General features: G+C 41.0%; 6 protein-coding genes across 14 annotated transcripts in view, besides 1 other annotated feature; 3 read left to right on the top strand and 3 right to left on the bottom strand.

Annotated features, from left to right (window-relative positions):
- Positions 1-18,459, bottom strand: part of nmo (nemo) — a 75,102-nt gene extending 56,643 nt beyond the window's left edge. For 3 of the 8 annotated variants that reach the window (NM_001274626.1, NM_168251.3, NM_168248.3), the window contains exons 1-3: positions 18,332-18,459; positions 17,825-17,995; positions 16,523-17,105 (exon numbers count right to left, since the gene is read on the bottom strand). In NM_001274626.1, the coding sequence (NP_001261555.1) occupies positions 16,523-16,686 (164 nt within the window). In that variant the 5' untranslated portion in view covers positions 16,687-17,105; positions 17,825-17,995; positions 18,332-18,459. Of the gene's footprint in view, positions 1-16,522; positions 17,106-17,824 lie in introns of all 8 variants that reach the window. The other 5 variants (NM_079243.4, NM_001370048.1, NM_168250.3 and 2 more) reach the window with 2 other exon arrangements.
- Positions 9,817-12,082: a mobile genetic element.
- A 395-nt stretch (positions 18,460-18,854) lies between the features above and the next one.
- On the top strand, positions 18,855-19,700 carry Pop4 (POP4 ribonuclease P/MRP subunit). The gene has a single exon (NM_139911.3). The coding sequence runs from the start codon at positions 18,900-18,902 to the stop codon at positions 19,518-19,520; it is 621 nt and encodes a 206-aa protein (NP_648168.1). The 5' UTR covers positions 18,855-18,899; the 3' UTR covers positions 19,521-19,700.
- Positions 19,656-21,099, bottom strand: CG8209 (uncharacterized protein). Its single transcript, NM_139910.4, has 3 exons — positions 20,931-21,099; positions 20,235-20,837; positions 19,656-20,178 (listed from the first exon to the last, which is right to left on the bottom strand). Exons 1-3 carry the CDS (start codon positions 20,978-20,980, stop codon positions 19,836-19,838), a joined length of 996 nt encoding a protein of 331 aa, NP_648167.1. The 5' UTR covers positions 20,981-21,099; the 3' UTR covers positions 19,656-19,835.
- A 251-nt stretch (positions 21,100-21,350) lies between these two features.
- HP4 (Heterochromatin protein 4) lies at positions 21,351-22,067 on the top strand. 2 transcript variants are annotated; one of them, NM_139909.3, is made up of 2 exons: positions 21,351-21,743; positions 21,818-22,067. In NM_139909.3, exons 1-2 carry the CDS (start codon positions 21,461-21,463, stop codon positions 21,853-21,855), a joined length of 321 nt encoding a protein of 106 aa, NP_648166.2. In that variant the 5' UTR covers positions 21,351-21,460; the 3' UTR covers positions 21,856-22,067. The 2 variants fall into 2 exon arrangements, with proteins under 2 accessions (NP_648166.2, NP_729314.1); NM_168247.3 differs by having other exon boundaries at positions 21,351-22,067.
- A 446-nt stretch (positions 22,068-22,513) lies between these two features.
- On the top strand, positions 22,514-25,056 carry CG8042 (uncharacterized protein). The gene is made up of 6 exons (NM_139908.3): positions 22,514-22,685; positions 22,743-22,877; positions 22,947-23,204; positions 23,323-23,855; positions 23,922-24,559; positions 24,620-25,056. Exons 1-6 carry the CDS (start codon positions 22,604-22,606, stop codon positions 24,942-24,944), a joined length of 1,971 nt encoding a protein of 656 aa, NP_648165.1. The 5' UTR covers positions 22,514-22,603; the 3' UTR covers positions 24,945-25,056.
- RNaseX25 (Ribonuclease X25) lies at positions 25,056-26,917 on the bottom strand. Its single transcript, NM_079242.3, has 2 exons — positions 26,763-26,917; positions 25,056-26,563 (listed from the first exon to the last, which is right to left on the bottom strand). The coding sequence occupies exons 1-2, from the start codon at positions 26,834-26,836 to the stop codon at positions 25,660-25,662; spliced, it is 978 nt and encodes a 325-aa protein (NP_523966.2). The 5' UTR covers positions 26,837-26,917; the 3' UTR covers positions 25,056-25,659.
- Positions 26,918-27,520: the final 603 nt, after the last annotated feature.

Here is a 27,520-nt window from a genome sequence, read left to right as displayed (position 1 = left end):
ATTATAGTAGTAGCTGCGCTACCTGGATATATATATATATATATACAAATGTAGGTGGGCCATGAGGTGTTCAAGTGTACTTTGTTTAATGAGTTTTCTCCTGATGAGAGCGTTCCCCTCCCCCCTGCTGCTTTTCCCAGCAGTCAAAACAAAGCCAAAGCCACGCCTCCAGATAAAGGGCGTTGGAGGTAAAAGCAGTTAGCAATGCAAATATTAAATATTTATTTTAATCAACGATTTAAAAAAATATTTTCCAAGAACAAATAAAGACGCGAATTTTAATTTAAATGGACGAGAATACCTTTCATCAGCCATCCAAATGTAATGGATTTAAAACTTGGTACTAAATGTTAAAAAAAAATGATTTTCTTTAGTAGGGTATAATAATCCTCTTTATTGAGTTAATATTCTTAGCCAAAAATAACCTGTTTTACCATCAAATTTAGCTAGACAAAGCCACGCCCAACTGAAAGACCAAACTAGACCATGCCGAATTGCCTTCCAGGAAAAGGACTTAAATTCAGGGAAACTGCCAGGAGTGAAAACACAAAGCATAATTCCAGCGCAGACTTTGTGAAAATTCTTATGCTCCTAGCGGGTTGTCCTGGTGATAAGGATTGGATTGTGTGGTTGAAAGTGTAGGTAGCAAAAAAAAAAGTGGAAAATCTCTATCTTCTTTTTTTTTGTGTCAAATCGAATATTCTTCAAATGAGTAAACCCCGAAAACTGAATTTGTTTACACAAATCGAAATCAAAAGCAAACAAGATACGAGGGGACAGCAAAAGAGCGCAATGAAAACATATAGTTTTCCACTGGTGAAGGTCATCAAACTTTGTTGAGGGGCGAACGCAGAAAGAGGAAGCGGGGGCTTCTTAATGTCTCAAGAAAATCAAACATATGCTGGGGGCCCCAACGCAGCGAAAGATATAAAAATAGTTAAGTGAAATTGTTCAACATGTTTGGCTTGTTGCTCAAGATCACACACAATTAACAGCTGGATAAATAGCAGACAGAACGCAAAGATCGGTGATGAATATCGGGGGATATAGGGGAAATACATATATATATATATAGGCGTATATAGGGAGCAAAAGTGTCGGGGGCTGTCTCATTCAGTTTTTCATGACTCAAGCCGAGGCGCTGACAAATCAATGTTGTTGGGGCCACAATTTAAATTTAGCCAATATCAAATGGTTAAGGCAAGTGTGTAAACAAAAACCATCGCATACACTTGGTTGGGGTAGACAAACAGCGGGTTTTCTTTTAATTAAAAATTTCTACAATTCCCTTCTTTTCGCTGCATTTGATGAAAGGGAAATGTGCTACCAGGAATTGTCATCTGATATGGCTGCTTTTACAAAAAGGTACAAAAGTGAAAGAAACAATAGTCATTGATGATGTGAGCTAATAATAATATTGGTAAAAAGTAATCTAACTAGAACGAGGTGTAGAACTATTTTAAGATCATGCAGCACTATACTATTCGTTTGCAAATTAACTGATATTCAATGTTAGTTATGCCTTTTCATTTGAAATATCGTACATAAAACTACTTAATTAAGACAATGGCATTTTCCATAAAGAGAGCAAAAAGGAATTGCGCTGTGTGCATTGTGGCAACTAAAATTCCGCGGCTCGCCTTGAAAACGATGGCGTGGAAATAGTTGTCTGGATACTTGGCGTTGTCCGGCATTTTCCGCCGCGACCACAGCTGACTCGCCTTTTGCCAATATTGTTTTATAGCCATACAATATTACCATTAGATAAATTGCCTTCGTTTGTTGGGGAAACGGACATACAAGAGAGGACTCGACTCTTCTCGCCTGTCCACGTTTCAAATTACTTTCTTTATTGATTTCTTTCGATGACTTCGGTATTGTGTCCGATAGTTTTAGTGCTCTACATGCATTCCAATGTTTTTCAACTCGTAGATGCAGCAGAGTATCACAAGCACATTTATTAGAGTTTTTCCCCACTCGATTTTCCCATCCCCCGCTTATTTGTGTGTGTGTGTGCGTGAAATTTGATGCCGCACTCTTTGACCCTCAAACCGTGAGATATACAGAGAATGGCAGAGGAGCAAACACTTTGTCGACACTTCCATCCACCCCATAGAATTCTCTATAAAATGATGCATCTCCGCCCCCGCACTGCAACGCAATGCGTATACATACATACATATATACACATATACGTATATATATATATATATATATATATCTATCTACAAACTACAAGTATTTTCCCTACACTTTGGCATCTTGATTTTCACTGCCAGCTTCAATTTTATGACGCATTTTTATGATTGGTAAGAAAAATTTAATGCGTTCTGTTGTCGAGTGAGTTTTATGGCATTTTTTTCGTATATTCCCTAACTTTTGTCCATTCGCTGGCTAGCTCATTAAGCGATTCTAAAATCAAGAATCCCACTTTTGAACTTTGAACTTCTATCCGCAGTTGACGCACCCACATATCAGTTAATTATTTTTAACTATATAATAAACTTGTGTTTATGGTGAATGCAACATGATTCACTCATGTTAACTGGGTATTTATTAACTTACGTGGGTGATTTTAGTTGCCAATGTGTGCTTAGAAGTTGAAATTGAACTTACCTAAAAAGAGAGAAAATAAAATATTCATTAGTTATGTTTTTATTATTTTTGCGTTCATAATGAAACTATTTTTAAGATAAGGCTTGTTTTGAATTAATGTCTTTGTTTGATATATAGAAAATGGCTTGAACATAATAAACAATTATCTCATTAAACATTTATTCAAGCCATATTAATATCTATCAGTAACATGAGCGATATCATTAATAGGAACCCTATAATCAATAGGACACTAATAAATTTGACCCTCTACTCGGTCGCCAATTGGTGGTCTACGTAAATTATATAGTTATAACTTTTTATCATGGTTGAGGCCGGCGATACCACCGCATGTTTTTTTCATATATCTAACTGATCAATAACCGCAAAAATAATACCCAATTACCCCCCTTTGTTGTAGTGTTCTCACGACTGGAGGCAAAAGTTCAATTAAAAATATTTAAAAACTTCTCTTCTTCTCCGCTTTTTTCATGCAAACCCACAGAAACACACACACAAATGCGTGTCAAAATAAAAAATAAAATACAAAAGAAAACTTGGGATAGGTTGGAGAACAGTGCCCCAAAGGCATATTGCAACATACTGCACATACAATAATGCAAGGCAAAGGCAATGAACGCGATCTTGGACTTTTTTTTTTGGCTTGCTACACAGGGCAACATTTGTATATTGATTATAATTAAGATGATATTAAATGGTATTTTCAAAAAGTTTTAATAATTCTATATATTTAAATGGTTTTCAGCTGTATTATAAAAGTTATTCGATTTTTGAATGAACTTTAGATACAAGTGCTTACTGCTTCATTGTTTTTTAAACTATTTAATTCCCTTACTAAAATGAATACCATTTAATTTCTGTGTACGTTATAAGGTCGAAGGGAGGGGTTTTTCTGTGGGGCTTTTTGGAGGGGTCTTTGGGGTCTGGGTCGGTCAGCTTGGCTCGACGTATAGACGCAAGACCATCCGGTTCTGCAGAGCCCTCTCTCTTTCGCTCGTTTGCGCCCTCGCGCTCGCTCAGTCATCGTAAAAATCCCCAAACGAAAATTTCATTCTTCTTTACTTAACTTGCCGTTGTTGTAGCTGCTTGTTTTTTATTTTTCTTCGTTTTTTAGGGTGCAATGAACGTTGCGTTGCTGCTTTTTTTTTAAGCGCATGCGTGCCAGCAGGAAAAGAAGAAGATCCAAGCAATAAGAGCCACAAAAATAACAACATTGTTGCCTTTCAGAGATGGGCAAACACATTTCCAAGTGTTTTGAAATTCTGTCACAGTTGCATGAAAATTAGATGTTCCGAACGTGATGGAATACGAATGAAAGTAATTATGGAGTAAGCGTTAGAAAGCAAAGGATTAAAACCAATTATAATACAAGAAGTCTTGCCTTGGTATATTAAATAGTGACCAGTCAACCCAACTGAGCATAGTAATTTTATTTTATTATTTAAAATTCTAAAAGTTTCAACCATTTCCTGATGGACCAAATGCAATTCAATAACAACGTTCGTTAGCCAGCAATTTAGCATACTTTGTAGGTAATTTTTGATACTCTATAAATATGAATGACCGTCATAAAAATCAAAGTAGCAGCATAAATCACTCTGTCACGATCACGGCCAGTAACAGTTATTTTCCCCTCACTCTCCTCGTCACCCAACCCATTGGAAATAATTCCGCCAACCAAGGCCGACAAACTTCGTTAATAAATTGGCTAACCAATGTTGCAGCTTCGTCGTGGAGGCCCCAATGAAACTGCAAACTCCACCTTGCGTCAATATTAACATTCATGCTCATCCTTTTCGGTGGCTCCCCCGGCTATTTGGGGTCCCAAATCCCCCCTTCTACCCGCTCCTAACTCCCCCCCCACGGCAGGGTCAACGGCCCACTCGCCGTGCTCCAATGCTATTATATGTGACCATCTGCCGTTTTTGTTGCAGTCGCCTGCCTTGTCGTCGTACTCTCGTTGTTGTTTTCAGTTTATTTTGTATTTCTCCTTTTTGTTAATGACAGAACCGTGGATCCCAATAGTCGAGGCTCCAAGTTTTTTTTTTGACACATACGAGGGGAATTCAATATGAAATGCTGGCAGACTAAGGACTGCACAAACACAAAGCGAAGCCAGACAGCTGCACAGGACATAGGAGCGAACAGGATCAGGTACTTGGCCAGACCTGCTGGTATCCTGCCATTATGCCACCGAAACTCAACGATCCTCGAAGGATCCACAAACGAGATGCGCCCGAGGTTTGCCCGCTTTGTTATCCTTATATTTTGCTGGCGTAATTCGAGCTCATTGGTTTTGTCCTCGAAAATGCTGCGGTCCAAAGAAAAACAAAAAAACATGCAGGATCTCTGCTTGCCAGGACCTGTGACATGAAAATATCCCAAAATAACAGGAAAATACAATATGCGGGGTGCACCTGCCTGAAATGGAGGAGAAATCCGCTCGAAATTTTTCAAAGATACGACATGATTTCCAAGTAGCAATGATGCATCATATAGGGCGTATATTGTGTAGAAATAACAATAACAGATAATCTGGTACTTTGGAATGAGCGTCTATGATTATATTGCATTTTTAAGTGATCATCTATTGCAGGAAAAATGCAATTAAGATATTTCAATCCCTATGTACATATATGGATTTAATGAATTCCGCCTCTTTTGATTTTATCACATTTAATTGATATTTTGTTTGAAAGGAAAAATAAAGTAAAAATGTGGAAATATATATATTTATATAAAAAATTATAAATTATTTTTATATTTTATAGTAATGAAGCGCCATGATATATTATTTATCTTCATGATCTTTCAGTGTGTGACGCATCGAGTGGCGCCAATGAAACGACACAAAGCTTTTGTTGCATTAGTATCTGGATAAAATAAAAAAGGCGAAATGAGCAGATGGCAAAGAGTAACAACCTTTTGTTGTTGTTCATGTGTTTTGCGAGCAGATATCAAGATCGTACATCAATGAATGGCAGCTGACAACAAAGCCGTCTCGAAGAAGAAATATGCATACAAAAATAAATCGCAAATTCATTTCTTTTTAAAATCGCAGTGGGCGGTAGCCGAAGAATAAATCAAGTTACAGCCACCTTACACGGAGAATAACATATATAACTCACTCGTATATGGGTAATTGCATGGCAACAGGCTTTTCAAGCCAACAACGTCGGCTTATTTGTCATTGGAGCTCAGAAAGAGACGAGTAGCAAGTGAAATGAAAGAGACGGGCACAAATGCTGAATGCTGCAGCAAGTGCAATAAAGAATAGGAAAATATTTCCCTGCCGCAATTAACGCATCTATCTAATTATCTAGCTGACAGTAAATGGGGGAAAAATAAAAGAGAGAGGGCACTTTTGAAACTCCGGCTTTTGGCGCCAGGCGGCGAACCATTTTCAAATACTCTACTATACTCTCTTACTGGTAAATATTTAACAATGACGCTGCAGTGGCGCAGCAAAGGCATCTCCAGCAATTACCGCCATAGACTTTTTCTAGAATTTTAATTGAAATGTCAAAAGCGTTTAGTGGCAAGCACACACAGCGTTTCGACCATGGCGATAATAATAATCATCGCAATGGCGATGACTATGGGGATAATGATAATGATGGTGATGGTGATGCAGCCAAAAAGCGGTTCCCCATTCAAGAGTCTAGAGTCGAGTATCCTCCTCAAATTCGTTGGTTCGGACCGGCATTGCGGCAAAATCCCGTCCCTGATTGTGTGGCATTATTGGGGTTACGAAAATATGTATGTTAAGCTGCTAGTTAAGAGGCCGGAAAGAGGAAAATGTGTACGATTGTGCGGCTTTGTTGATTCCGCTTATCGCAGGCACAGTTGTTGAAAATTCGTTTGGCTGTCAAAATTTAGTATAGAACTTTTTAAATACTTACTAAGATAAGAGAGATTAATAATAAAGTTACTTATTTAATAGGAATTTCATTATTAGTTCTGCAATTATAGCTACTGTGGCAAAACCCACAAAAACCAATTCAAGTGTAAATCGTGCGAAGCTTTAAAGCATGCAATTGTTGTTAATTAACACCTACGAAAATCTTGTAAACATTGCCGAAATGTGTCTACAAATTTGCCAACTCAAAATGGAAATTCAAAGAGGGGAAAACAAGAAATTGTGCAGCACAAAGGAAAAGGAAAACAAAGTCGGGTGATTTTAAATAACAAAAAAAAAGAAGGGTGAAAAAAGTATTGTCAAAGCTTTGCAACCAAAGATTGCAGATAGGCAGTTTTGCATCCCCGTTCAACCATTCAATATTTTTTAAAGCTGAAAACTAGCAGGCATTTTACAGTTGCCGCTTCAAATGCACAGAAAACAATTCTAGTGATCTATGGCGATAATAAATGTCAATTTTAAATCATCTGCTAGTTTTTCTGTTATAAATTATAGCACCAATGCTTAAATATTCAAGTTTTAAGCGTTTGCAGCGTTAATAAAATCGTTAAAAGAAATGTTTTCAAGTGCCTGCCAAAGATAAAGCTCATTTCGTAAATATTTTTTTTTCGCCTCTGCTCTTTAAGTTTTGCGTTAACCCTCATTTAGCATAAACAGCGGCAAACGCTGTGGAGGATGCAGCCGAGGGAATCCAGACAATGGCAGTAAGTTTACTGCCGTTGCTGCGGAGTTGCAGTTGCCAAAGTTGCTGTTGCTGTTGCTGTTGCAGTTGCAATTTCTGTTGCAGTTGCAGCTGCGACGAGCATTGCAAGTAAGCTTGCCAGCCACATTAAACGCTCGCACGATTTTCTCGTTGCGGCTGAGTGACTTGTGCCGTCGTGCCAGCGGCAAAAAGAGTTTTCCACTGTGCTAAATATGCGAGATTTTCCAAAGAGTCGCCACACCACAACAATGGACCAAAGGTGGGAAATGGATGTTGGGCGGGAGTGGAGCACTCCCACTGATCCTGTCGATCGAGAACGTGGTGTCGCGCATCAAGTAATTAGCATGAATCGAGAATATAATCATTAATTTGTTGCGCAAATGTTTACTTTAATAAATAAGACCGAAAGTATTTGTTATCATCTACGTATATATTTCTAAATTTATAACCATTGTTTTGCACACCTTACTACTTCAACTACTATTTACGTTCAGAAACTTATTTTGACTCCTCTTGCCCCCAACCAAAGCTAAATTACATAAATGCATAAATTTTCCAACGCTTCTCGAATAGTTTTTCCATTTGGCCCCTAGAGGCGAATAGTTTGACGCAAAACTTAATTAGTTTCCTCCCCTCTTCGAGGAGCTCCTCTTCCAGCCCGATGGGTTTTACTTTATTTGCTGGCCCCCAACCTTGCAGTATCTTCACCCGGAGTGGCTTCATTAGGTTCGGGTTCAAGTAGAGTTGACCGCCCCGGGCTGGGACCCCTCACACCGACTGCACCCCCCCCCCCTCCCTCCTCATCACCATTCGGCCACCAATCCCCACATCCATTTCAGTGTTCGGTGTGTCCAACTGTCTCGACTTGTCTATTTCAGTTTTCCAATGCACTTTACGAGCAGCTCTAAGGTAGGAGCAGCTCACCAGAACAGTTGAACTCCACTCAATGGACGGGGAGAAACTGGGAAAACTGGGGAAATGGGAGAAAGGGGGGGGGGGTGGCAATGAAGGGGCAGGCGGAGCGGCGTTCAACGTTCGTTCTGTTGTCCAACACACGATGATTTATTTGGCACACACGCAGCAAGAGAGGGTTAGTTAGCGAGGCGCTACCTGCTTGAGGTGGTATCTACACAGAGAGAAATTAGTTGAACTGAATTAAGAATCGTACTTAATGCTGCACAACACAAAAAAGATCTACACATCAATTTGGAAATTGCTGATTAGGTATCCTCATCGCTTCTTGCAATTGTCGATTTATAAAAAAATATCCTTAATTTTTCAGGTCTTATTTATGATGGAAATAAGTTAGCTATATCCAATCAATATAAAGAAAACCTTTTTTCTCAGTTCACCAATTCCAACATAGAACCCATGGAAGATTTTTTTCGTTTTGGTGGCACTTGGTTGACTATTATTTTTCATTTGGGGCGCTCGCAGCTCGCAGGCGGTCCAAGTGAAAATTATTTCAAGATACTGGTAAAACGCAAAGGCACACGCATAGAGATACAGATACAAAATACGGAATACACAGATACAAATACAGATACCGATACAGTCACAGACACAGGCACAGGCACAAGCACACGCACATGTGCTGCAACATTATTTCTTGCGCTCCCTTTTGCCACACTTTGTTACACGATACCTAAAACCCGGGGGTCCGAAGAGGTAGGTGCCAAGAGGAAGCAAATAGGGCCGGGTATATAGTACAAAATAAACTTCAAAGATACATTTGCGCTTCACTTGAACCGTAGAACGCCGTTCGAGTGAACTAAGCTGGCCACAGCAAGTGAGCTGCAAACACACACATGTGCACATGTATCTGTATCTGCGTATCTGTATCCGAGTAGTATCCGTATCTTTGCGAGGACTAAAATGAAGCTGTGGACAAAATTGCGTGCGTAAATCCCTTTTGCCTCCTACTCCAACACCCTACACTCTATTCGTAGAACAAATGTTTCACCCGAAAAGTGGAAAAATGAGTGTAGGAATTCACTGTACACTACCTGAAATTCAGGACCTGTTCGTTTCCTTAGGCCATGTTGCCAAACTTCTCTTATCCATCTACTGATGGTGATAGATAAAGGACAATAGATCGAGATTCCATAAAGGAATTAGGTAAAAAACAAAAATCCTTAAAGCAGTTGTGTTTCGTATAACTCAGTTTAATTTCAAAGTTTTCGAGCTCATTAATGACATTCGAAAACAAATTAAGAAGTATGTTTGCCCTTCCTCATTAGTAAGTCATACATATCAATCAACTTGGGCCAGCCAACCCCCAAGAGCCATAGCAAATTGAAGAATAAATTATAATTGGACCAACCCTTCACAAATTTAATCAGCTAAAACTAGTTCGCTAAACCCTGAAAACAAAATCAATATGCTCCTGCCATAGCTAAAACAAAAACGAACCCAATTAATGTGTGAATCTCAAGAAAAACTTGATGAAAAACTCATAAACCAATTGAGCGCCCTTTTTGGGCGAAACTGCAAAAAGCAATCAAGAGAGGGGAAATTCAAAGAAATCGCATCAAGGGAGAAGCCCAGGGTTAGCTAGAAAAAAACAGGATAATTATTCAGCTCAAAGAAGCTGGGGTCGGAAAAATCGAATTTTTGAAATTTGAAAGCTGGAATCGTTTGCCCATTTTTTGCCCATGTTTGCCCACCAATTAGTTTTTTTTGCCCACGTCCAGTTTTTGAGATATGAATTTTCGAAAAAGTTCGAAAATTTTCGAAAATCAAAAATTTTGCTTTTTTCAAAAATTTTTTTTTTAAATCGCAATAACATCGTTTGCCCACGTTTGCCCACCCTTTAGAATTTTGAAAAAATTTATACTTTAGAAAATATAAGGCTTTTAAGTTTACCTCGGTCTAATCAGAGAGTAAATCGTTTGCCCATCTCTTAAAACCAAATATTATCAACAAAAAAGGTTTGCCCAACCATTATTATTAGTTTTTATCGTTTGCCCACCCTTTAAAAAACCTTTAACAAAAATTTTTTTTCGATTGCCCACTTTTAAAATACAACCAATTTCCTTAGCCCACCTCTTTAAAATAAAAATTTCCAATAAAAAACGTTTGCCCACCATTTAAAACTAAATAATTTCGATTGCCCACCTTTTAAAACTAAATAATTTCGTTTGCCCATCCTTTAAAATTCAATTTTAACGTTTGCCCACCCTTTAAAAATAAATTATTTCGTTTGCCCACCCTTTAAAATTTGTTTTTTCGTTTGCCCACCTCTTAAAAATGGTTTTTTCGATTTTTCACCTATTAAAAATATTTTATATTGCAATATAATATATATGCAAAAAAAAATGTATGTATGTTTTTCAACACTCTCCAAGCTCAAGAAAATTCTGGAATAAAATATTTTCCATGAAATGAATAAATGATTAAGAAAAATTGATGTTACAATTCATGAATGATTAACACTATGTAAATATGTAAATAGCTGTTCTTTTGTAAGTAACTGTGCTTTTGGCGCCCCATCTTACAATTATTACATACATATGTACAAATTTAGTTTTAATAGGTGAAAAATCGAAAAAACTATTTGTAAGAGGTGGGCAAACGAAAAAAACAAATTTTAAAGGGTGGGCAAACGAAATAATTTATTTTTAAAGGGTGGGCAAACGTTAAAAATGAATTTTAAAGGATGGGCAAACGAAATTATTTAGTTTTAAAAGGTGGGCAATCGAAATTATTTAGTTTTAAGAGTGGGCAAACGAAAAAAACAAATTTTAAAGGGTGGGCAAACGAAATAATTTATTTTTAAAGGGTGGGCAAACGTTAAAAATGAATTTTAAAGGATGGGCAAACGAAATTATTTAGTTTTAAAAGGTGGGCAATCGAAATTATTTAGTTTTAAGAGTGGGCAAACGAAAAAAACAAATTTTAAAGGGTGGGCAAACGAAATAATTTATTTTTAAAGGGTGGGCAAACGTTAAAAATGAATTTTAAAGGATGGGCAAACGAAATTATTTAGTTTTAAAAGGTGGGCAATCGAAATTATTTAGTTTTAAGAGTGGGCAAACGAAAAAAACAAATTTTAAAGGGTGGGCAAACGAAATAATTTATTTTTAAAGGGTGGGCAAACGTTAAAAATGAATTTTAAAGGATGGGCAAACGAAATTATTTAGTTTTAAAAGGTGGGCAATCGAAATTATTTAGTTTTAAGAGTGGGCAAACGAAAAAAACAAATTTTAAAGGGTGGGCAAACGAAATAATTTATTTTTAAAGGGTGGGCAAACGTTAAAATTGAATTTTAAAGGATGGGCAAACGAAATTATTTAGTTTTAAAAGGTGGGCAATCGAAATTTTTTAGTTTTAAATGGTGGGCAAACGTTTTTTATTGGAAATTTTTATTTTAAAGAGGTGGGCTAAGGAAATTGGTTGTATTTTAAAAGTGGGCAATCGAAAAAAAATTTTTGTTAAAGGTTTTTTAAAGGTTGGGCAAACGATAAAAACTAATAATAATGGTTGGGCAAACCTTTTTTGTTGATAATATTTGGTTTTAAGAGATGGGCAAACGATTTACTCTCTGATTAGACCGAGGTAAACTTAAAAGCCTTATATTTTCTAAAGTATAAATTTTTTCAAAATTCTAAAGGGTGGGCAAACGTGGGCAAACGATGTTATTGCGATTTAAAAAAAAAAATTTTGAAAAAAGCAAAATTTTTGATTTTCGAAAATTTTCGAACTTTTTCGAAAATTCATATCTCAAAAACTGGACGTGGGCAAAAAAAACTAATTGGTGGGCAAACATGGGCAAAAAATGGGCAAACGATTCCAGCTTTCAAATTTCAAAAATTCGATTTTTCCGACCCCAGCTTCTTTGAGCTTAATTATTCAAACACTTTCAAAGTCAATCATACACAACCACATGAGGGCAGACGTGAAAAGTGTTCCCCTAACGGAGGACGTGGAATTGAAAATGTTTTTGGAAAAACTTTGTCGTTGCAACAGACGGAAAAATATATATGTATATATATATATATGTATGCATGTATGCAGGGATGGTGGTTCATCGTGATGATGGTTGAAATTCGGTGCTATTCGGGATGTTGCACTCGCAGGGAAGCGAATCGAAACGAGAGTGGAAAAAAACATATGCGGGACCTCACGACACAACCATATCCTGTAAACCGTCTGGCTGGTTGTGCACATGTATGAGTTTGCCAGACAAAATAACTGAAAAACGGGCGAAGGTTGTTCAACCAAACAAGCAAGCAAGCAAGCAAGCAAGCAACCACCGCAGCAAAAGACCATAAACAGGATAGGGAATTCGGAAGGGGGATTCAGCATCAGGAGCAAAACACATCGAAGCATCAAAATCAGCCGACAGCAGCTGTTCCAAAAAGTGGATGGCCTATAGCCACTGTACGAGTTCGGAATTGTGTGAGTTTGGAATGAGTGGTATCGTAAATAAAACTATGCATGTGCACTGCTTTCCTTTTTGGCCCTTTGAACAAACACACATCTTTTTCGGTGGTTGGACGCGGCCCAAAAGCAAAAGGTACCATGCCATTCCATGCGGGAACTGAACTCCCCGACTGAGATTAGCACAGGATTTGCGAGACGATAGAAATCGGATGGGGGACTCTCTGTGCAGGCGAAAAGTTCAGACTTAACGAAAGGTCGAGGACTAACATACCCTTAAATATTCATTAGGCATTTGGCGTAGGACAAAGATATGCACAGAAAAGGTTTGTTTCATTGTTTATTACTATTTTTAGTTAAAGCTTGATGCTTAGAATATTTATCATAGGATATATCTTGTTATATCGGTTATATCAATTTTACAATGTAACATTTTGCTTGCTGACAGATATCATTTATTGCGAGACATTTAATTAACATTTTACTACAGCATATTTGTCCCATTTCAACATTGCGTTCCAAAGTAACCACAATGTACACATTATGTGTGTGTACCAATAAAACATAAAGGCTATTAAAAGGCTCTAAATTGTTCTTGGCCAAATGAGCCTGTTGCCAGGGAACAAGGGAACTCGGGTAACTGGCCAAAACAAAGGCAAAGGCCGAACGCTGGTTCACAGCCTAAAAATAACAGGAACTGAACTGGCTAAGCCGAATCAGTTGCTAGTGAGTTAGTGACTGAGTGAGCCTAGACCAAAGACACCTTGCCAAGAGGCTGGGCTGGCTGACCGGGCCAAGACACCGGGATGCCAGGCTGACGTCCAGGTCCAGCCAGATCCAGGTCCGAATGGAGTCGACTGGAGACGACTGGAGTCGTCGGCTCGAGTTGAATCGCATCGAGTCGAGAAGTCCACCGGCCACAATTCGTGCAGGAAGCGAGTTTCGTCGATGCAGGCAAAAGGTTTACACTGTCTTTTTCCTACCTTCCGTCCGACTGTCCAGTTGTCCCGCCGTCCAATGGTTCGTCGTCTGCCTGCTCACCTCCCAAAACCAGTTGCAGGTAGTTTAAAGTAAAGCCCAAAGATCTTCGCTCATTCGCTCGTCTTTTGGGATACCTTATAGCATATTTCTTATGCGACTCTGCTGCGCAACCTGAGTCGCCCGCCGTCTGTCCCGTCCATCCGTACATACATACCGACGTTTCGGATACAAATATATAACTATATACGTACACACTTATATATATATATATTTTCATATAATTCTCAGCCGTTTCTTGACTCTTACGAGTCGGTTGCATTGGGGAAATTTCGTAGAACTGTGTCTAGGATTAATTGGTTAAATGTTTGTTGTTCTTGTTACGTTTGCCTCGAATTTCTTTCGTTTCTACAGTGCCACTTCTGGGAAACAAATTATAAATTGAGTAATCTAGCACTAAGCATCGAATTCGGTTTTTATTTTAGCCATTTGCGTTTATTGACCAGAGGGCGAGACAGTTAAATTAAAGGGTTTTAATTCTGGGCCAATATCTTAAATATCTTTAAACGGAATTTTATGCAAATTAATCAGTTACTCTCTATCAATTGGATTCTATGTTATTGGTTAAAAAAAAAACTACAAATAAATCATTTTACTTCACTGCAAAAGTTCTTCATGAGACTGGACAACAACTAATGTTGCCCAAAACTTTTTTAAGCGGATTTTGTTAAAGTATCTATTCTAACTTGGCCACGTTGCCGAAGTTCACTTAAAACGAGAACTACTTTACGACTTGGGCCCCACTCCATTTGCCGGCCACTTCCTTCCGCACCTGAAAATCCACGCTTCACCTGCTTTTGGGCTTTCCGCACCGCCTCTCTGAAAAACAGGCACCACCTTTAACTAAGAAGCCGTAAACAAAAAAATACGAAAAACACATTTCCTAGCCTAGGCTGACCGGCTGCATCTAACAAGTTCGACATTTGGCTCTTGAATTTAACGCTTGATTGCATTCCAGCCCAAGTTCTAGTCGCTCTCCATGCACTTCCCCTACTTTGCTGGACAGGATCTGCAGATATATGCAGTCCAACTTCCATAACTTCGATGTTTTGGAACAACAAAAATATGAGCTCATAACTTCAGCAACTTACACAATTTAGTCTAGTGGAGTAAAACGTTTCAAAAGTGAATCAGGGATTTTTGGGAGTACCAAAACTATATGACCTATATATCCTGATTTGAGAAACTTTTGTATATTCCAACTAAAAAAGGGATTAATAATAGCATAGTATGCAGCTTTTTAGACTTGGGGCAATGGCTTACAATGGTGTAACTTTGAAAGTAAATGAATATTATTGCAAGTTAGCAACTGGTAGACCCGTTGCTACTAAAGACTGCTGTGTGAAGCCAATCCGAACGTCAACGACTTCATTTCGCGGGCTCCACTTTCAGTTGGCCAAAGGGAAGGCGGTGTATCGAGGGATATACTTGGGCCTCTTCTTGGGCCTCTTCTAGCCTCCCATAGTTTCCACTAGCCCCGCCACGCTTTGTGTATTTCACTGGGCTCCTCCACTTGTGGCTCGTCTTCGGACTTCCACTTCCTTGTGCCTAAACCATCGGGGCCCCTTGTGTGCCAGTTTTTAACTGGCTTCCCTGCGGACGACCAACGACGACCACTCCCCCACCGGCAGCACTCCTCAAAAGACCCGCCCGATAAACTGGGCTCACTTTGCGTTTTGATTATAGCCGGAAATGCCGTTTTACACGTGAATGAAATTTGTAAATGCAGCGTTGCCAAACTTCTGGCTACACTACGAATAAATTGATAGGAAGTCGAGTTAAATAATAAATAGATATGATGATTTCATATTGCCACCTTTTTTTGTGCTATGTTAAAATCATTTGCTTGATAGATTTGCAGCTTTTCGGTTACATTGATAACAAAATGTTGCTAATCCATATTAGATATTTTACTTTACCCAGTAAACAAACAAATATTCAATGCTCACCCCATTTAAGCAACCATTAATGTAAAATTTTGCACACAAATGTAAATCAAAAGAGTCGAGGGGATAGAAAAAAAAAAGCAGAGAGAGGCCGATAAACGAGGAGATGGGCAAATAGAAAAGTCCAAATTGAGGGGGGGGGAGGGAGGCCAAAACACGGAGAGCCAGCCAGTCAGCCAGCCAGCGCGCTTAGGGTAAGAAATATATTATAGGAAAAATCCACCCTCGGGGGGCCGCAGCAACGTTGAAAACTGCACAAAGGCACAAAACCATGAAGGACAGCTAGCTGAGACCCGGGACTGAGGTTCTGAATCGAAATGAGTACGAGGATGTTGACGTTGCCCGCTGCACAAAACATCAACATCAACAGCAGCAACACAATCAAAAGGGTTACAGAATCAAAGGCCTAAGCAGAAGGTTGCTGAACCCACGGCGAGACCGTGACATAAAATCGCACAGCAAAGTAACGACGCTGCAGATACCCTTTCTTCGAATAGAACAAAGACTTTTTCAAGTCAAAGAACAACTGTTTAATCTTTAGATATTTGAATTATAAAAGTACATTGACAGGAGGGTATTAACATTTGGATTCGAAGTCGGTCTTACAACTTTTTAACCGAATGTGTTTATAATGAAATCATTTACAAATTATCATTACATGAATTCTTTAAGGGGCACAAGCATATAATAGGATATGACGTTAATACACCCTTTTCTGCATTCTATACCACCTATTGTCTTATAATTCTCAAATATAATTGCCCATTTCGGCGGGATGTCTTTGGACAACCAGCAAAACAACCCGAAAATAACCATGCTTGCTAAACCAAGAAAAAATTTGATTGTACCAATACTATGGCAACACCCTTCGCCCATAATCTGGATTATTGCACTGAGATATAGAATCATTATACTTACCAGACAACTCCGAATGCTCCATAGCCGATAGGACGATCCGGCTGAACATCCTGGGGAACAGCCGGCGGTTGATAGTAGGGAGCCGCTGCGGCCAAGATTGCGCTGGCGCCCTGTGGCGCACCACCGGCAGCACCACCCTGTACCAGTGACATCGAAACGCTCATTGATGGACTACGCGGCAAGTTTTCCAAATAATTCGAGCAGCTGCACCCGGTTCTGGTATTTGTTGGCGATGGAGCTCAGTGGTTGTGGTCCTGCTAGGCTGTGGCTTTTACTGGTGGTGGTGGTGGTTTCGACTGGGTCTTGGACTGTGGTTCTGATTCCCAAAGCTGTGACGGCGGTGGTGACTGAGGTGGTTGAGGTGATGGTGTTGCTGGAAGTGGTGCTTGATTTGATGTGGGAGAAATGGTGTTGATTGCTCAATGGATGCCGCTGGGGCCAACTGATGGCCGCCATTCAATTGTTGGCCATTTGTTGCTGTTTGCCTTGGCGTGCTCCTCTATTCAGCGCTATTTGTTTCGCTGCGTGTCGCTTGTTACACTTCTTACTTATTTAAATTAGATTTGAGGACATTGTGATGAAACTGCGGAGTGAAGTGGATAAATAATCATTTGTAGACAGTTGAATTGTGAATAATTTAAACGTTGCTAACAGAATTTACAATCTTGATTTATTTTCACAGTACGCAAGAAAACTATTGAGAATTGATTTCCTATTCGACCACTAGTTACTAGTTACCACTAGGCTCAATATTTTGTATATTCTGTAAAAGCTAGATTTAATTTAATCCGGTTTTGGTATTATTCACTGTACTTTAATTGTCGTTACTTTTGTTTGCTTTTCGAATTTTTGGTGGCAAATGATGCTGCACAGGAATCAAAAAGAAAGAAGAGAGGAGAACAGTGAGAGAGAGCGCGCGAGAGGACATGAAAAGTGCCGTTAGCTGTCGCGACCGGGGCGCGTCCGTGTATTACAATTGTAAGTGTGTGCGCATGTGAGTGCGATTCTGAGTGATTTTCGGACTGCGCTGCCTGCGCAAAAAGCCGCTCAAAAGACACAAAAATCACTTAAAATCCGACTTTTCATGCAAATTTACAAATGTTGAAAACCAAACAATGGCGAGCACCCCCAAGTCGCCAGAAAATGAACGCAATCAAAAAACGCTCGCATGAAAATCGAAAAGTAACGGGACAAAAGAAATTCGCCCGGGGATATGTAATATTTCCCAGGGTTTCGCTTAGCTTTCCGGACTAATTAAACCTAACCTATGCAAACAAGACATTCCATTTCACTTTAAATTACCTTAAAAAATGCACAAATTATTGAGCAGCGGCGGTGGCAGTTTTTCGTTTATAATTTCTTTTCTATTTTTCTTTTTTTTTTGTGTTTAACTCTTCCGCCTTTGTGGGAGCGAGATGGAAGTAAAACGCGCCGGGGGTAATATTCGTGCGTGTGTGTGTGAGAGAGAGTGAACTAGCGGGCGAGACGGAAACAATTTTGTAATTTTGTTTAATTATTATTGTAAATAACGCGAGATGAATTTTTTGTTGTTTGGCGTGTTACTACTACTAACGCGACGGCTGCTCACACACACGCGCATACACAATCGCACGCACGTTTAAACTATGTACATGTATATGCAGAGCCAGACAAACAAACAAAATTTTGCCTGGGTCACGTTTCTTGGCTCTCTCACAGCTTTTTTTCTACGGTTGCCCTTTATTGCATTATCTTTGTTATCACACGGGCCGCGGGGCGTGGCTAAAAGGGGGGCGGGCGGATGTTGGTCGTCGGTTGGCGTTTGATTACCTCGCAGCTTCCCAACGAATGAGCCTAACTTGGATTTTCGATCACACGCGGCGACGTTTGTTTCAACGATAATTCCGAATTCGTGCGCTCGACGTTCCGCTCCGTTCGAAAGTTGAGAGAGACTTGAAACATATGTTCGGCGTTGCTAGAGGTGGTCGGCCACCGATAGAAACATCGATAGGTCCGATGTTTTCCACTCGTATATTAATTCAAGGTTTGGCTATCGATGTTTTTAGAGTGCCCGCACTATATCTATTTCCATCTCTATTTCGTTGGTATTTTTTGTATTTTATGACATTTCAAATGCAAAAGCAGGATGGCAACGCCAGATTGCCCCGAATGTACGTTATTTTTAAATTGCAGCGTTGAATATGAAAAATTGCAGGTACATACAGTTTCTAATAATTAATAGCAATAATTATTATTTAGCTTGTATTATACGAAGTGCACATGCAGCTATGCATCTGAAAAAATAATATTAATATATCGCCTTTTCTTCCATCGATAGAGTTCCGCGCCTATCGATATATTGTTGATCACCAAATAAATAAAACTAAATAACAACGCAATGGAACACGCGACAAGTGAATTGAGGGAATTTATCTCAGATCTGGTGATTCCGCACCAGCGTTGCAATGTTAACATCAATCCGGATCACATCACAATGCTGGAGGGCACCAAGATCAAGAAGCAGCACTCCCGAAAACGTCGCGCCCACAAATCCAGTACGCTGAGTCGCCGGGAATATGCGGCACTTGGTTTGAACACTCTTCCCACCAAGCAGATGAAGTACGAGGAGGCACTGCCACTGCACCACCTGTGGAAGGGCTATGTACGCGAGCATCTGGAGCTGAGGGAAGGTGACGAGGTGCCCCAGGTGCACGATGCTCGCTACGACGAGTTCAGCCGCAAGTTGGTGAAACTGGACTTGCACGGTGCCAAGATGAAGGTGCTGCAGTCCAAGTGCTCCACCCTGGAAAATTTGGCTGGCATCTGCGTCATGGACACCAAGAACGTGCTGAAACTGCTCGGCAAGGACCATCGGCTGCGCACAATACCCAAGAGCGAGTGCGTCTTTGGTATGAAAGTGGGCAACATGGAGTTCACCATATTCGGGCAGCACCTCAACATTCGACCCGCCGAGCGAAGCGTTAAGAAGATCAAGAACTTTGTGAAGCCCTTCATGTAGGAACTACAGGACCAATCATTAGCCATAGAAATTGAATCCTATTGTAATTTAAGGAAAAAAGTTTATTGGAAAGTTAGCATCGCTTTTCAATAGAAATTTAATAATTGCCCTCAAAGATCCTCTAAAACTTTACTTGTATTTGAGATTGTTGTGTTTAATATATATATAAAACCGTACATTAATTGTTTTTCTTGTTTTTTTTTTTTTTTTTTGGGGGGGGGGGGGTATATTTCGCGCCGCGTTTTTTTCGTATTTAGGTTCTAGTTTATGGGAGAGATTACCCGGATTCAAATATATCCAGTTTGTAGGAAAGATTTATGCGGGCGTCTTGGTCATGGTGATGACAGCGGATGGAACCAAGCCGAGCACTTCCAGCGGCTTCTCGTAGTCGTCCTCGGCGAACAGCTTGCGCGGAAAGGTGGTCATCAGAGAGAAGGGCGACTCGATGCCGGTCTTCATCTGGATGAACACACGTACGGCGGACAGCTGCTCCTTGACGTTGAAGGTTTCCTGTAGTGTTGAGCCATCCTGCAGGCGCACCTGGATGCGGGTTTCGGTGTAGTCTCGCGGCGGAGATTTCACACCGGCCGGTGGTGACGAAACTGTGGTGGAGCTCACGGATGGAGCTGGCTCTGCGTTGCCCAATTCCTTTTGTTCTCTGCATACCATGAATTATAATGAATTATGAAGTGGAAGGATAGGGCTAATCCTTACCTAGCCTTGCGTGCTGCCTTGTCCGCCTCAATTTGAGCCTTTACCCGATCGCGGGCCGCCTTCTCCTCGTCCTTTTCGCGCTTGCGCTGCTCAACGATCTTCTTCATCTCCAACTCCTCCATGCGCCGCTTGGCCTCGGTCATGTCCTTGCCGGACTTGATGCGATTCTTTTCCCGCTGCAGGGCTTCGATTTTCTCGCGCTCCTCGCGTTCGATGCGTTTCTGCTTGAGCTTCTCCTCGATGAGGGCCAGCTGGGCCTTCTTCTCCTCCTCGGTGAGCGCCTTCTTTTCCTCCTCCGATTCGGAGAATTTGGTGTGACCGGTTTTGGCGGCATGGTACTCCACTTCGGTGTGATCTCTAAGAACTTTGCCGCATTCGTCGCACTTCAGGGACTTGGCTACCGGAGCAGAGGTTTCACCTGCGCCACTGGTGCTACTGGAAGCTGCTGCGGCCGAGGAATCCACAGCCGCAGCTGGTTGAGCTGTGGAACCAGGGGATTCGCCGGCACCTTGACGGGATGGTATTGGATCATCCACGTGGGCCAGCAGCCACTCCATTGCCGGTTCTACGCCCTTGTTACTGGTCACCTCCAGTGCATATTCACTGTGAAATATATTTCAGGATTAAAGCAAATTCGATTGTTGCAGTGTAACTTATTTTGCCGGTGACCAGTTGGCCATTGTATTCGATACTTACACACGTTCCCGAGGGAATCCCATATCCATCAATGTCTGCACTTCACTCATAGCGTTGGCTGATTGCGTCCCAAAAATTAATAGTTCAGTTTCGTATATTTATGAAAACGAAAAATTAACAATGACACACAAAAACAAAGCCAGGCGAGATGGATAACTATCGATAGCTCGACCCGTGGTATATATCGGTGTAATGCAATAGTTGCAGCTATGGCAAACAAAAATGATAAATAAATAGTTTTAAATATAATATAAATTTTAAATATATAGTAAATAAATTAAGACAAGGAGCGGACAACCAAATACATTCCATAATTCTTTTAATTTTTTTTATAGATATTACACATACTTTTAAATAAGCATTCCATATAGCTGAAATCTACCCATCATTTTCGAGTAGTGTAGTGCCACCACCACCATAGATAGTTCGAGGTTGCCTGCGACGTTTACCAACTCTGCAAATTTGGCGTCTACGGAGATAGGTTTTTTCGACTTTGAAAGAGAAATTTCAACAATTTTATAATCAAAACCATGTCACCGAAGACTAAAAAAATGATCGTCAAGATTCCGCGCCATCCCTACTTCAATGTGCAGGGCGAACGGAGCGTGGAGCGCGAGGTGGAGTACCAGGTCCGAAAGTGTCGCGTGAATCTGGAGCGCATCAAGTCGTCGACTTCTCCGAATTCCCGTCCATTCCCGTTAAAACCGAAGCCCAAGAGATGCATTGTACGTGTAGCCCGACTGCCGGACGTGGAGCGCAGCGAGATTTCCGTGACACCGGCCAGTTCCATCATGAATTCCGACATTGACGAGAGTAGGTGCCAGGTCTTCTAGGGAACCTACGCCACAGACTACTTTAAAGCATTCTTCTTCATGTTATCCTTACAGATAGTGGCAGCGATCAGGAGTCTAATCTGACAATCTAGTCGTCTCATACTCAAAGAGCAATCAACGCATCCAGCTGACAAACTTCTAATCGCACTTGGAGTCATTCGAAGTACACAGAGTACATGTCCAAGATAAACCAAATAGATGTGCGGGGCTATCCTTTTCCTGAATATATATGTATAAGATCCTTATCTAAGACTTTATGCAAATCAAGCTCGATTTCTTAATACAAACTCGTGCGCCTAAATAGAATTTTCTCTTGTTTTTCATATTTAGCTATAAGTTATCTAGCAAACTTGAATCCACTTTATTTTATATACCAGATAGGATTTATTATGTAGACCATTTCATATGGATAATTTCATCGGCATATAATTGTATGTGCTGTGATTTTTTACAACAACAAATGTTTGATTAAATTTGTAAGGAATTGTTGTATTTTTTTGGAATTTCTAGAATATTCACAAAATTTCAAAAAATGAATTTAAAAAATGGCGGCAATAAGATTTTATCGAGTTGTGTTATCGACCATTAGATATCAGCTTTTCATTTAAAACTTTGGTAAAATAAATATACAACACTTCACTCTTTAAAAACGGGAATAAAAGAACATTAAATATTTTAAAATAATTATTTTTATTTAAAAACATATATTTTTAGACCACTTATCGACAGATCTATATATCGATACCCGGGAGTCAGCTGTCGGCAGAAAAATATTTCTGGAATAACAAAAACAGACAAAATTACCCGTATCCGAACCGAGTCGTTATTCCAACACCAAACATGAACTGGCACAAGGGCAACATTGCGGAGGCCGTGGCGGCATCAAAGGCCAAGGGCGCCGTGTTTGTCGTCTTCATCGAGGGTAATTAGTAAATTGCCAATTTTACCACGTCATTGCGAAATTTCACCTGCTTTTTAGGCCAGGACGAAATGACCCGAAAACTAGAGCGGTTCGTGGATGACAGTCAGGTGCGCTCCCGCCTGGAAACCTCCGATTTTGTCGCCATCAAAGTCCAGGGAAATAGCTCCGCCTACGGACAGTTCATGTCGTTATGTGGGTACCATTCTGGCTAGCAATCCAGATCAATATCAATATCTCTGATGGTTCTTTATTGATTTCCAGACAAAATCGTGCCAATTCCCTCGCTCTTCTTTATTGGCAAAACGGGTACACCTCTGGAGATAGCCACTGGGGTTACGGCCAGCGTAGATGAACTGACGGAAAAGATCGATAAGGTTCTGATCCTGGCGGGAAAACGAACCGAGCCTGTGGCAGCCAGCAGCTCTTCATGTGCGAAGACACTTGACCCCAATGAAGTCAGGAGCTTCGCCGGAGCAGATGGCTCAAGCAGCACTGGGGAATCTCAAGTAGTTCAAACAGGTAGTCCAAGGTCCATTTTAGAAGTCGATGTGCTTTCTAACTCGCAATAGATTCCACATGGGTTTGAAATAGCCTCTGATTAAACAAGATATTTACAATGAAATTCTGAATATTTCAGCATCAGAAAACTTTAGAGATCCTGAAACCACCTCAGTTTCAAACTCACCAACTGGAGGTGTGGAGGAGGCCAAGACGAATCCACCAAATTCTCCTGTAGCAGCCAGCTTGGCATCTATACCCGCTGCTGTATCAACCTCCAGTTTGGAAGGAAAATCAGGATCAGAGGCAGAGGCTGCTTCTCCCACCGCTTTGGCGGCCGAAAAGAGAGCAGCAGCGAGCAAAGTGGAGGGTTCAGCTACCACATCCGGGGCAGCTGCTCGGAATTTTGCCACTAATAATCTTATACCGGCTGTGCCGCTAATGACACCTGCTGTCCCAGTTCCAACACAACGACCGCTCGAAGCCCAGGACAACACCGAATCCGAGGAAAGGTTGGCCGAAGTCAGGAACATTCTGGAGCAAAAGCGAAAGGAGCGTGTGGAGGAGGAGAAACGTATGGAGAAGGAGAACGAGCTGAGACGACGCAGGGACGGAAGGGAGGCACAGAGCCAACAGGCAAGGGCCAAGGAGCAGGAGCTCAAGAATATGCAGGTAAAATACTAAAACTAGATATATAGAAAAAATTGATGGATCTACAAGTTTGTATCAATCCTTTAGGAACAGATTAAGCGTGAGCGTCAGGAGGAGCTGGCGGCCAGGGAGCGCATTCGTGCCCAAATTGCAGCCGATCGGGCAGAGCAGGCACAACGTTTTAATACGCCGGACATTAGCAGCACGACCAATTCGGTGGCGGCCACCGCTGCCTCCAACGTGATCACAACAGACGCCTCGGTGAGTTCGGTGGACGAGACGAGGCTGCAGATCCGACTACCCGGTGGCATTCAGCGCACCAAATCCTTTCCAGCCGGCGAGGTGCTGGCTACCGTTCGTGTCTACGTGCGAAACGAGATGCTGGCGGCGAGCGATGTACGCGACTTTACCCTGGCTACCAGTTACCCACGAAGGGAGTTCCAAACGGAGGACGAGGTCAAGACCCTGAACGAGCTAAATCTAGTGCCCAATGCGGTGGTTCTGGTGCTGACCAAGGAGCAAGTGAATCGTGTGGTTCAAAGCGGTGGCTCCCTGATGACCATGCTGGGCACCGTAATTTGGGCTTTGCTCACACCGGCGGCCAAGGCTTTCGACTACATAAACAAGATGGGTCTTCGACCGCTCACCCAGAAGCTGAGCGTGTTCATGGCCAACTTCCGGTGGCCAGGGCAACGGGCCGGCCTGGAAGTTTACCAGGGCGATGCGTGAGTACTGCCTCTTCACTTATTTTTCATATTTTGATACCACTCTCTTGATGGTTTTAGTGCTGCCCGTCGCAACATGGATATGTTCTCCCTGCGACCGACACCAGCTCCAGGCTACGAATACGATGGTGCTTCAACGGAACAGACTGGCGGATCAGCGGAGCGGCCCACTCCACAAAATCAACCGGGACCGGGAAATACTCCGCCGGCTCATAACACCAGCCAAGCTTCCGCTTCGCAGTCTCAGCAATTCCAACAGCGACCCGGTGGCTATCAGCCGCCAAAATATGGTGACTCGAATATTCGAAGATTGCAGGATACGAAGAAGGATGAAAAGGATAAGGACAAGGCAACTTATAATGGAAACTCCACGCAGCAGCAATAGAATAACGCAATTCCTTTACAGTAATCTGTTTGACGACAGTCTATAGCTATCGAACTATGCAATAACCTGTTATGCTAAATTTAATTATATCAATTCAATATTCCAAAATATCAATTCGATGTGTTTTAATCAAACAAATGTGATCTTAGTAACTAGTAAGAGATACAGTATGATTGGACAGCTTGGTCAGTTTTATGCAGCTGAAATTAAACTGAAATTCAATAGAACAATTAGGTAATCGTCACAGAAATAGTATATATGAGTTTGAAATACAAATATATTCACAATGAATGTCTTTTAAGGGGGGAGTTCATGCTTATAAGCTTTAAATAGAAACAAAACAAAGTTAATGTCAACAAAGGAGAGCTTACAAACTAATAAGTGTGAAATCAAATACAGATTGGTTAACATCGTACGATGTTTAGAATTTAGTACAATATAATCCTATCGAATTGTGGATGGATAACCAAACAATAAATGTATAAATTGGTAGATCCTTTTAAGTATATATTATAAAATATGACATCTTTTTTTTTATAATTTACTAGTTTTGCAGCTATATAAAAACGAGTGTTTTAGTTCGTTTATGATTGTTAAGCTCCGAATCTCCAGCACACCAAATCAGTGGAAGTATCAAATAAAATTGGAGTTAACGATGAGTCCTCCTAAGGCGCGCCTCAAAATACTTCCCAGCTTGGGTTACACAACGACCTGTTTACAAGGTGAACCACATGAGGAATTGCAGCAACTTGTAGACGTTTACGAGCGGTAACTTCCAATGGCTTTTCCTTTGTAGCGGTGGCACCAGGCTGGGATAGTGCACGAGGCTACCGATGTGGCAATTAGTAATGATAGTGCCACCAGGAACACCAACGGGCACAGCATCGCCCTGCTTGATACCATCGCAGTCGATGAGCTCCAGGGATTTGCTAAAGCAAATGCGAATCTCCGATAGATAGCTGATGCCGTGTTTGCCATCGTACAGGCAGTGGATGGACGGATTCTTCCCTAGTGCCTTGACTATCGCATTATTGATGGCCGCCACCGTATTGTTGGAATCGGGATGGATGTCCGAGGCGTCTAGAATGCGCGACATGATGTACTCCTCACGCCAAGTGAGCCCCTGCTCGAAGTACTTGAGTTCGTTGTCCAGTTCCTCCACCAGCATGGCGCATGTTCCGTGCTTCTGCCACTCGTGTTTCCAAAGCCACTCCGTGGAGTCCATGCCTTTGAGATCCGGCCAAAAGGTCTCCAGTCGATCCTCAATGGGATTCAGTTTGCTTGGATCAAAGTTGGCCGAGTTATTGCAGAAATTCGGTCCCATTTGGTGCAGTTTCGTTGGCCAGATGCCGTGAATGGTCCAGAACTCCTTCTTCTGGGGCAGACTGCACTCCTGGTCGGGATTCTCCTCGCGCCAATGATAGCAAGTGGTCACCGGCCATTGTTGCGTGAAAATCAGCACATCCCAGTTGTGATCCTGCACAGACATCTCCCTCGACGAGTCTTGCAGAGAATCATCATCTTCCCGAAAGGGGAAACCATCGAATTCACTGTCATCGTCTGGACGTTTCTGTGTCTTCTCATTCACCGAAGTCGATTCATCCGAATACGATATGTCGCTGCAATGGGTAATATGAAACCATGAGTAATTCGGTTCATTTGTCCGCCTGCTTTGTTTATTGTTAGGCAAAAAGTGGATTACTGGGTCAACCTTGAACTTGAATATATATCCCGGATTACCGAAATATAAAGTTTGTTGGTTGGCAAAAATCCAGAAATGAATCCAATAGAATTTTATTTTCCATCGTTTGTACTCACCTGAGGGGCGTGGATTTGATAGTCACCAGAAAACAGGCCAAAATGGCCACGAATAGAAACCGCTGGCTCTGCATTTTGTTGTAAAATAATAATAATAATAACTGCGATGCAAAATCCGTAGATGGTATCGATATATCGAGTTCCTGTATGTCGATGAATCGACTGTTCGTTTGGTATTTTTAATCGATTTTATATTCGATTTATGTAACTTTGGCACCTGAGCTTGAAATATTTGAATATTTGAAATATCTGGAAATATATTTCTAAGCCAAACTAATTGATATATTCATGCTTTTTGAGAAAAAAATTCTTTTTAGATGCGATTTCAAAAACTCTATTAGCTTTAGACGCTTAATAACTTTTCCACTTATCAACACCCAAGCTGGTTAATAAATTACGACAGACTTATCTTACTAAGAAAATGAAAAAATTATTTCAGCTGATTAGGATTAATTAAACACATCGCCAGGTTGTCTGCTCTGTCTTTAGAGTCGAGTCGGTGTCTTGAAAATCCCCTGGCCACTGATGATGATAAGACTCGAAATTGTGTGGTTCGCCTATGTTTTCCTTTTTAGTCATCCCACTTTAATTAGTGACAACGATAATTACACATTGCAATGCTGCTGTTGTCTTTTATCTTTTCTGGTGTTGACTTCTGTTGAAAACCCAATGACTAGAGCTACAACAGCGGCAGCAACAAATCAAGTAACAACAACAAACGATGGCAGCAATTGCTTAGCAATTGATTATTGCTTAAC

This window comes from Drosophila melanogaster, chromosome 3L (assembly GCF_000001215.4).
Source record: "Drosophila melanogaster chromosome 3L".
Lineage (NCBI taxonomy): Eukaryota > Metazoa > Arthropoda > Insecta > Diptera > Drosophilidae > Drosophila > Drosophila melanogaster.
The sequence above is the reverse complement of the archived record's forward strand: the minus strand, read 5'-3'. Positions and strand labels throughout refer to the sequence as shown.

Coding starts and splice junctions, on each gene's coding strand:
- Pop4 (NM_139911.3), top strand. CDS start 18,900: ATGGAACACGCGACAAGTGAATTGAGGGAATTTATCTCAGATCTGGTG.
- RNaseX25 (NM_079242.3), bottom strand. CDS start 26,836: ATGCAGAGCCAGCGGTTTCTATTCGTGGCCATTTTGGCCTGTTTTCTG. Junction 26,564..26,762: donor ATCAAATCCACGCCCCTCAG/GTGAGTACAAAC, acceptor TACCCATTGCAG/CGACATATCGTATTCGGATG.
- HP4 (NM_139909.3), top strand. CDS start 21,461: ATGTCACCGAAGACTAAAAAAATGATCGTCAAGATTCCGCGCCATCCC. Junction 21,744..21,817: donor GAATTCCGACATTGACGAGA/GTAGGTGCCAGG, acceptor TTATCCTTACAG/ATAGTGGCAGCGATCAGGAG.
- CG8209 (NM_139910.4), bottom strand. CDS start 20,980: ATGAGTGAAGTGCAGACATTGATGGATATGGGATTCCCTCGGGAACGT. Junction 20,838..20,930: donor GGATTCCCTCGGGAACGTGT/GTAAGTATCGAA, acceptor TATATTTCACAG/TGAATATGCACTGGAGGTGA. Junction 20,179..20,234: donor AAGGCAGCACGCAAGGCTAG/GTAAGGATTAGC, acceptor CATGGTATGCAG/AGAACAAAAGGAATTGGGCA.
- CG8042 (NM_139908.3), top strand. CDS start 22,604: ATGAACTGGCACAAGGGCAACATTGCGGAGGCCGTGGCGGCATCAAAG. Junction 22,878..22,946: donor CGGACAGTTCATGTCGTTAT/GTGGGTACCATT, acceptor ATTGATTTCCAG/ACAAAATCGTGCCAATTCCC. Junction 24,560..24,619: donor GAAGTTTACCAGGGCGATGC/GTGAGTACTGCC, acceptor TGATGGTTTTAG/TGCTGCCCGTCGCAACATGG.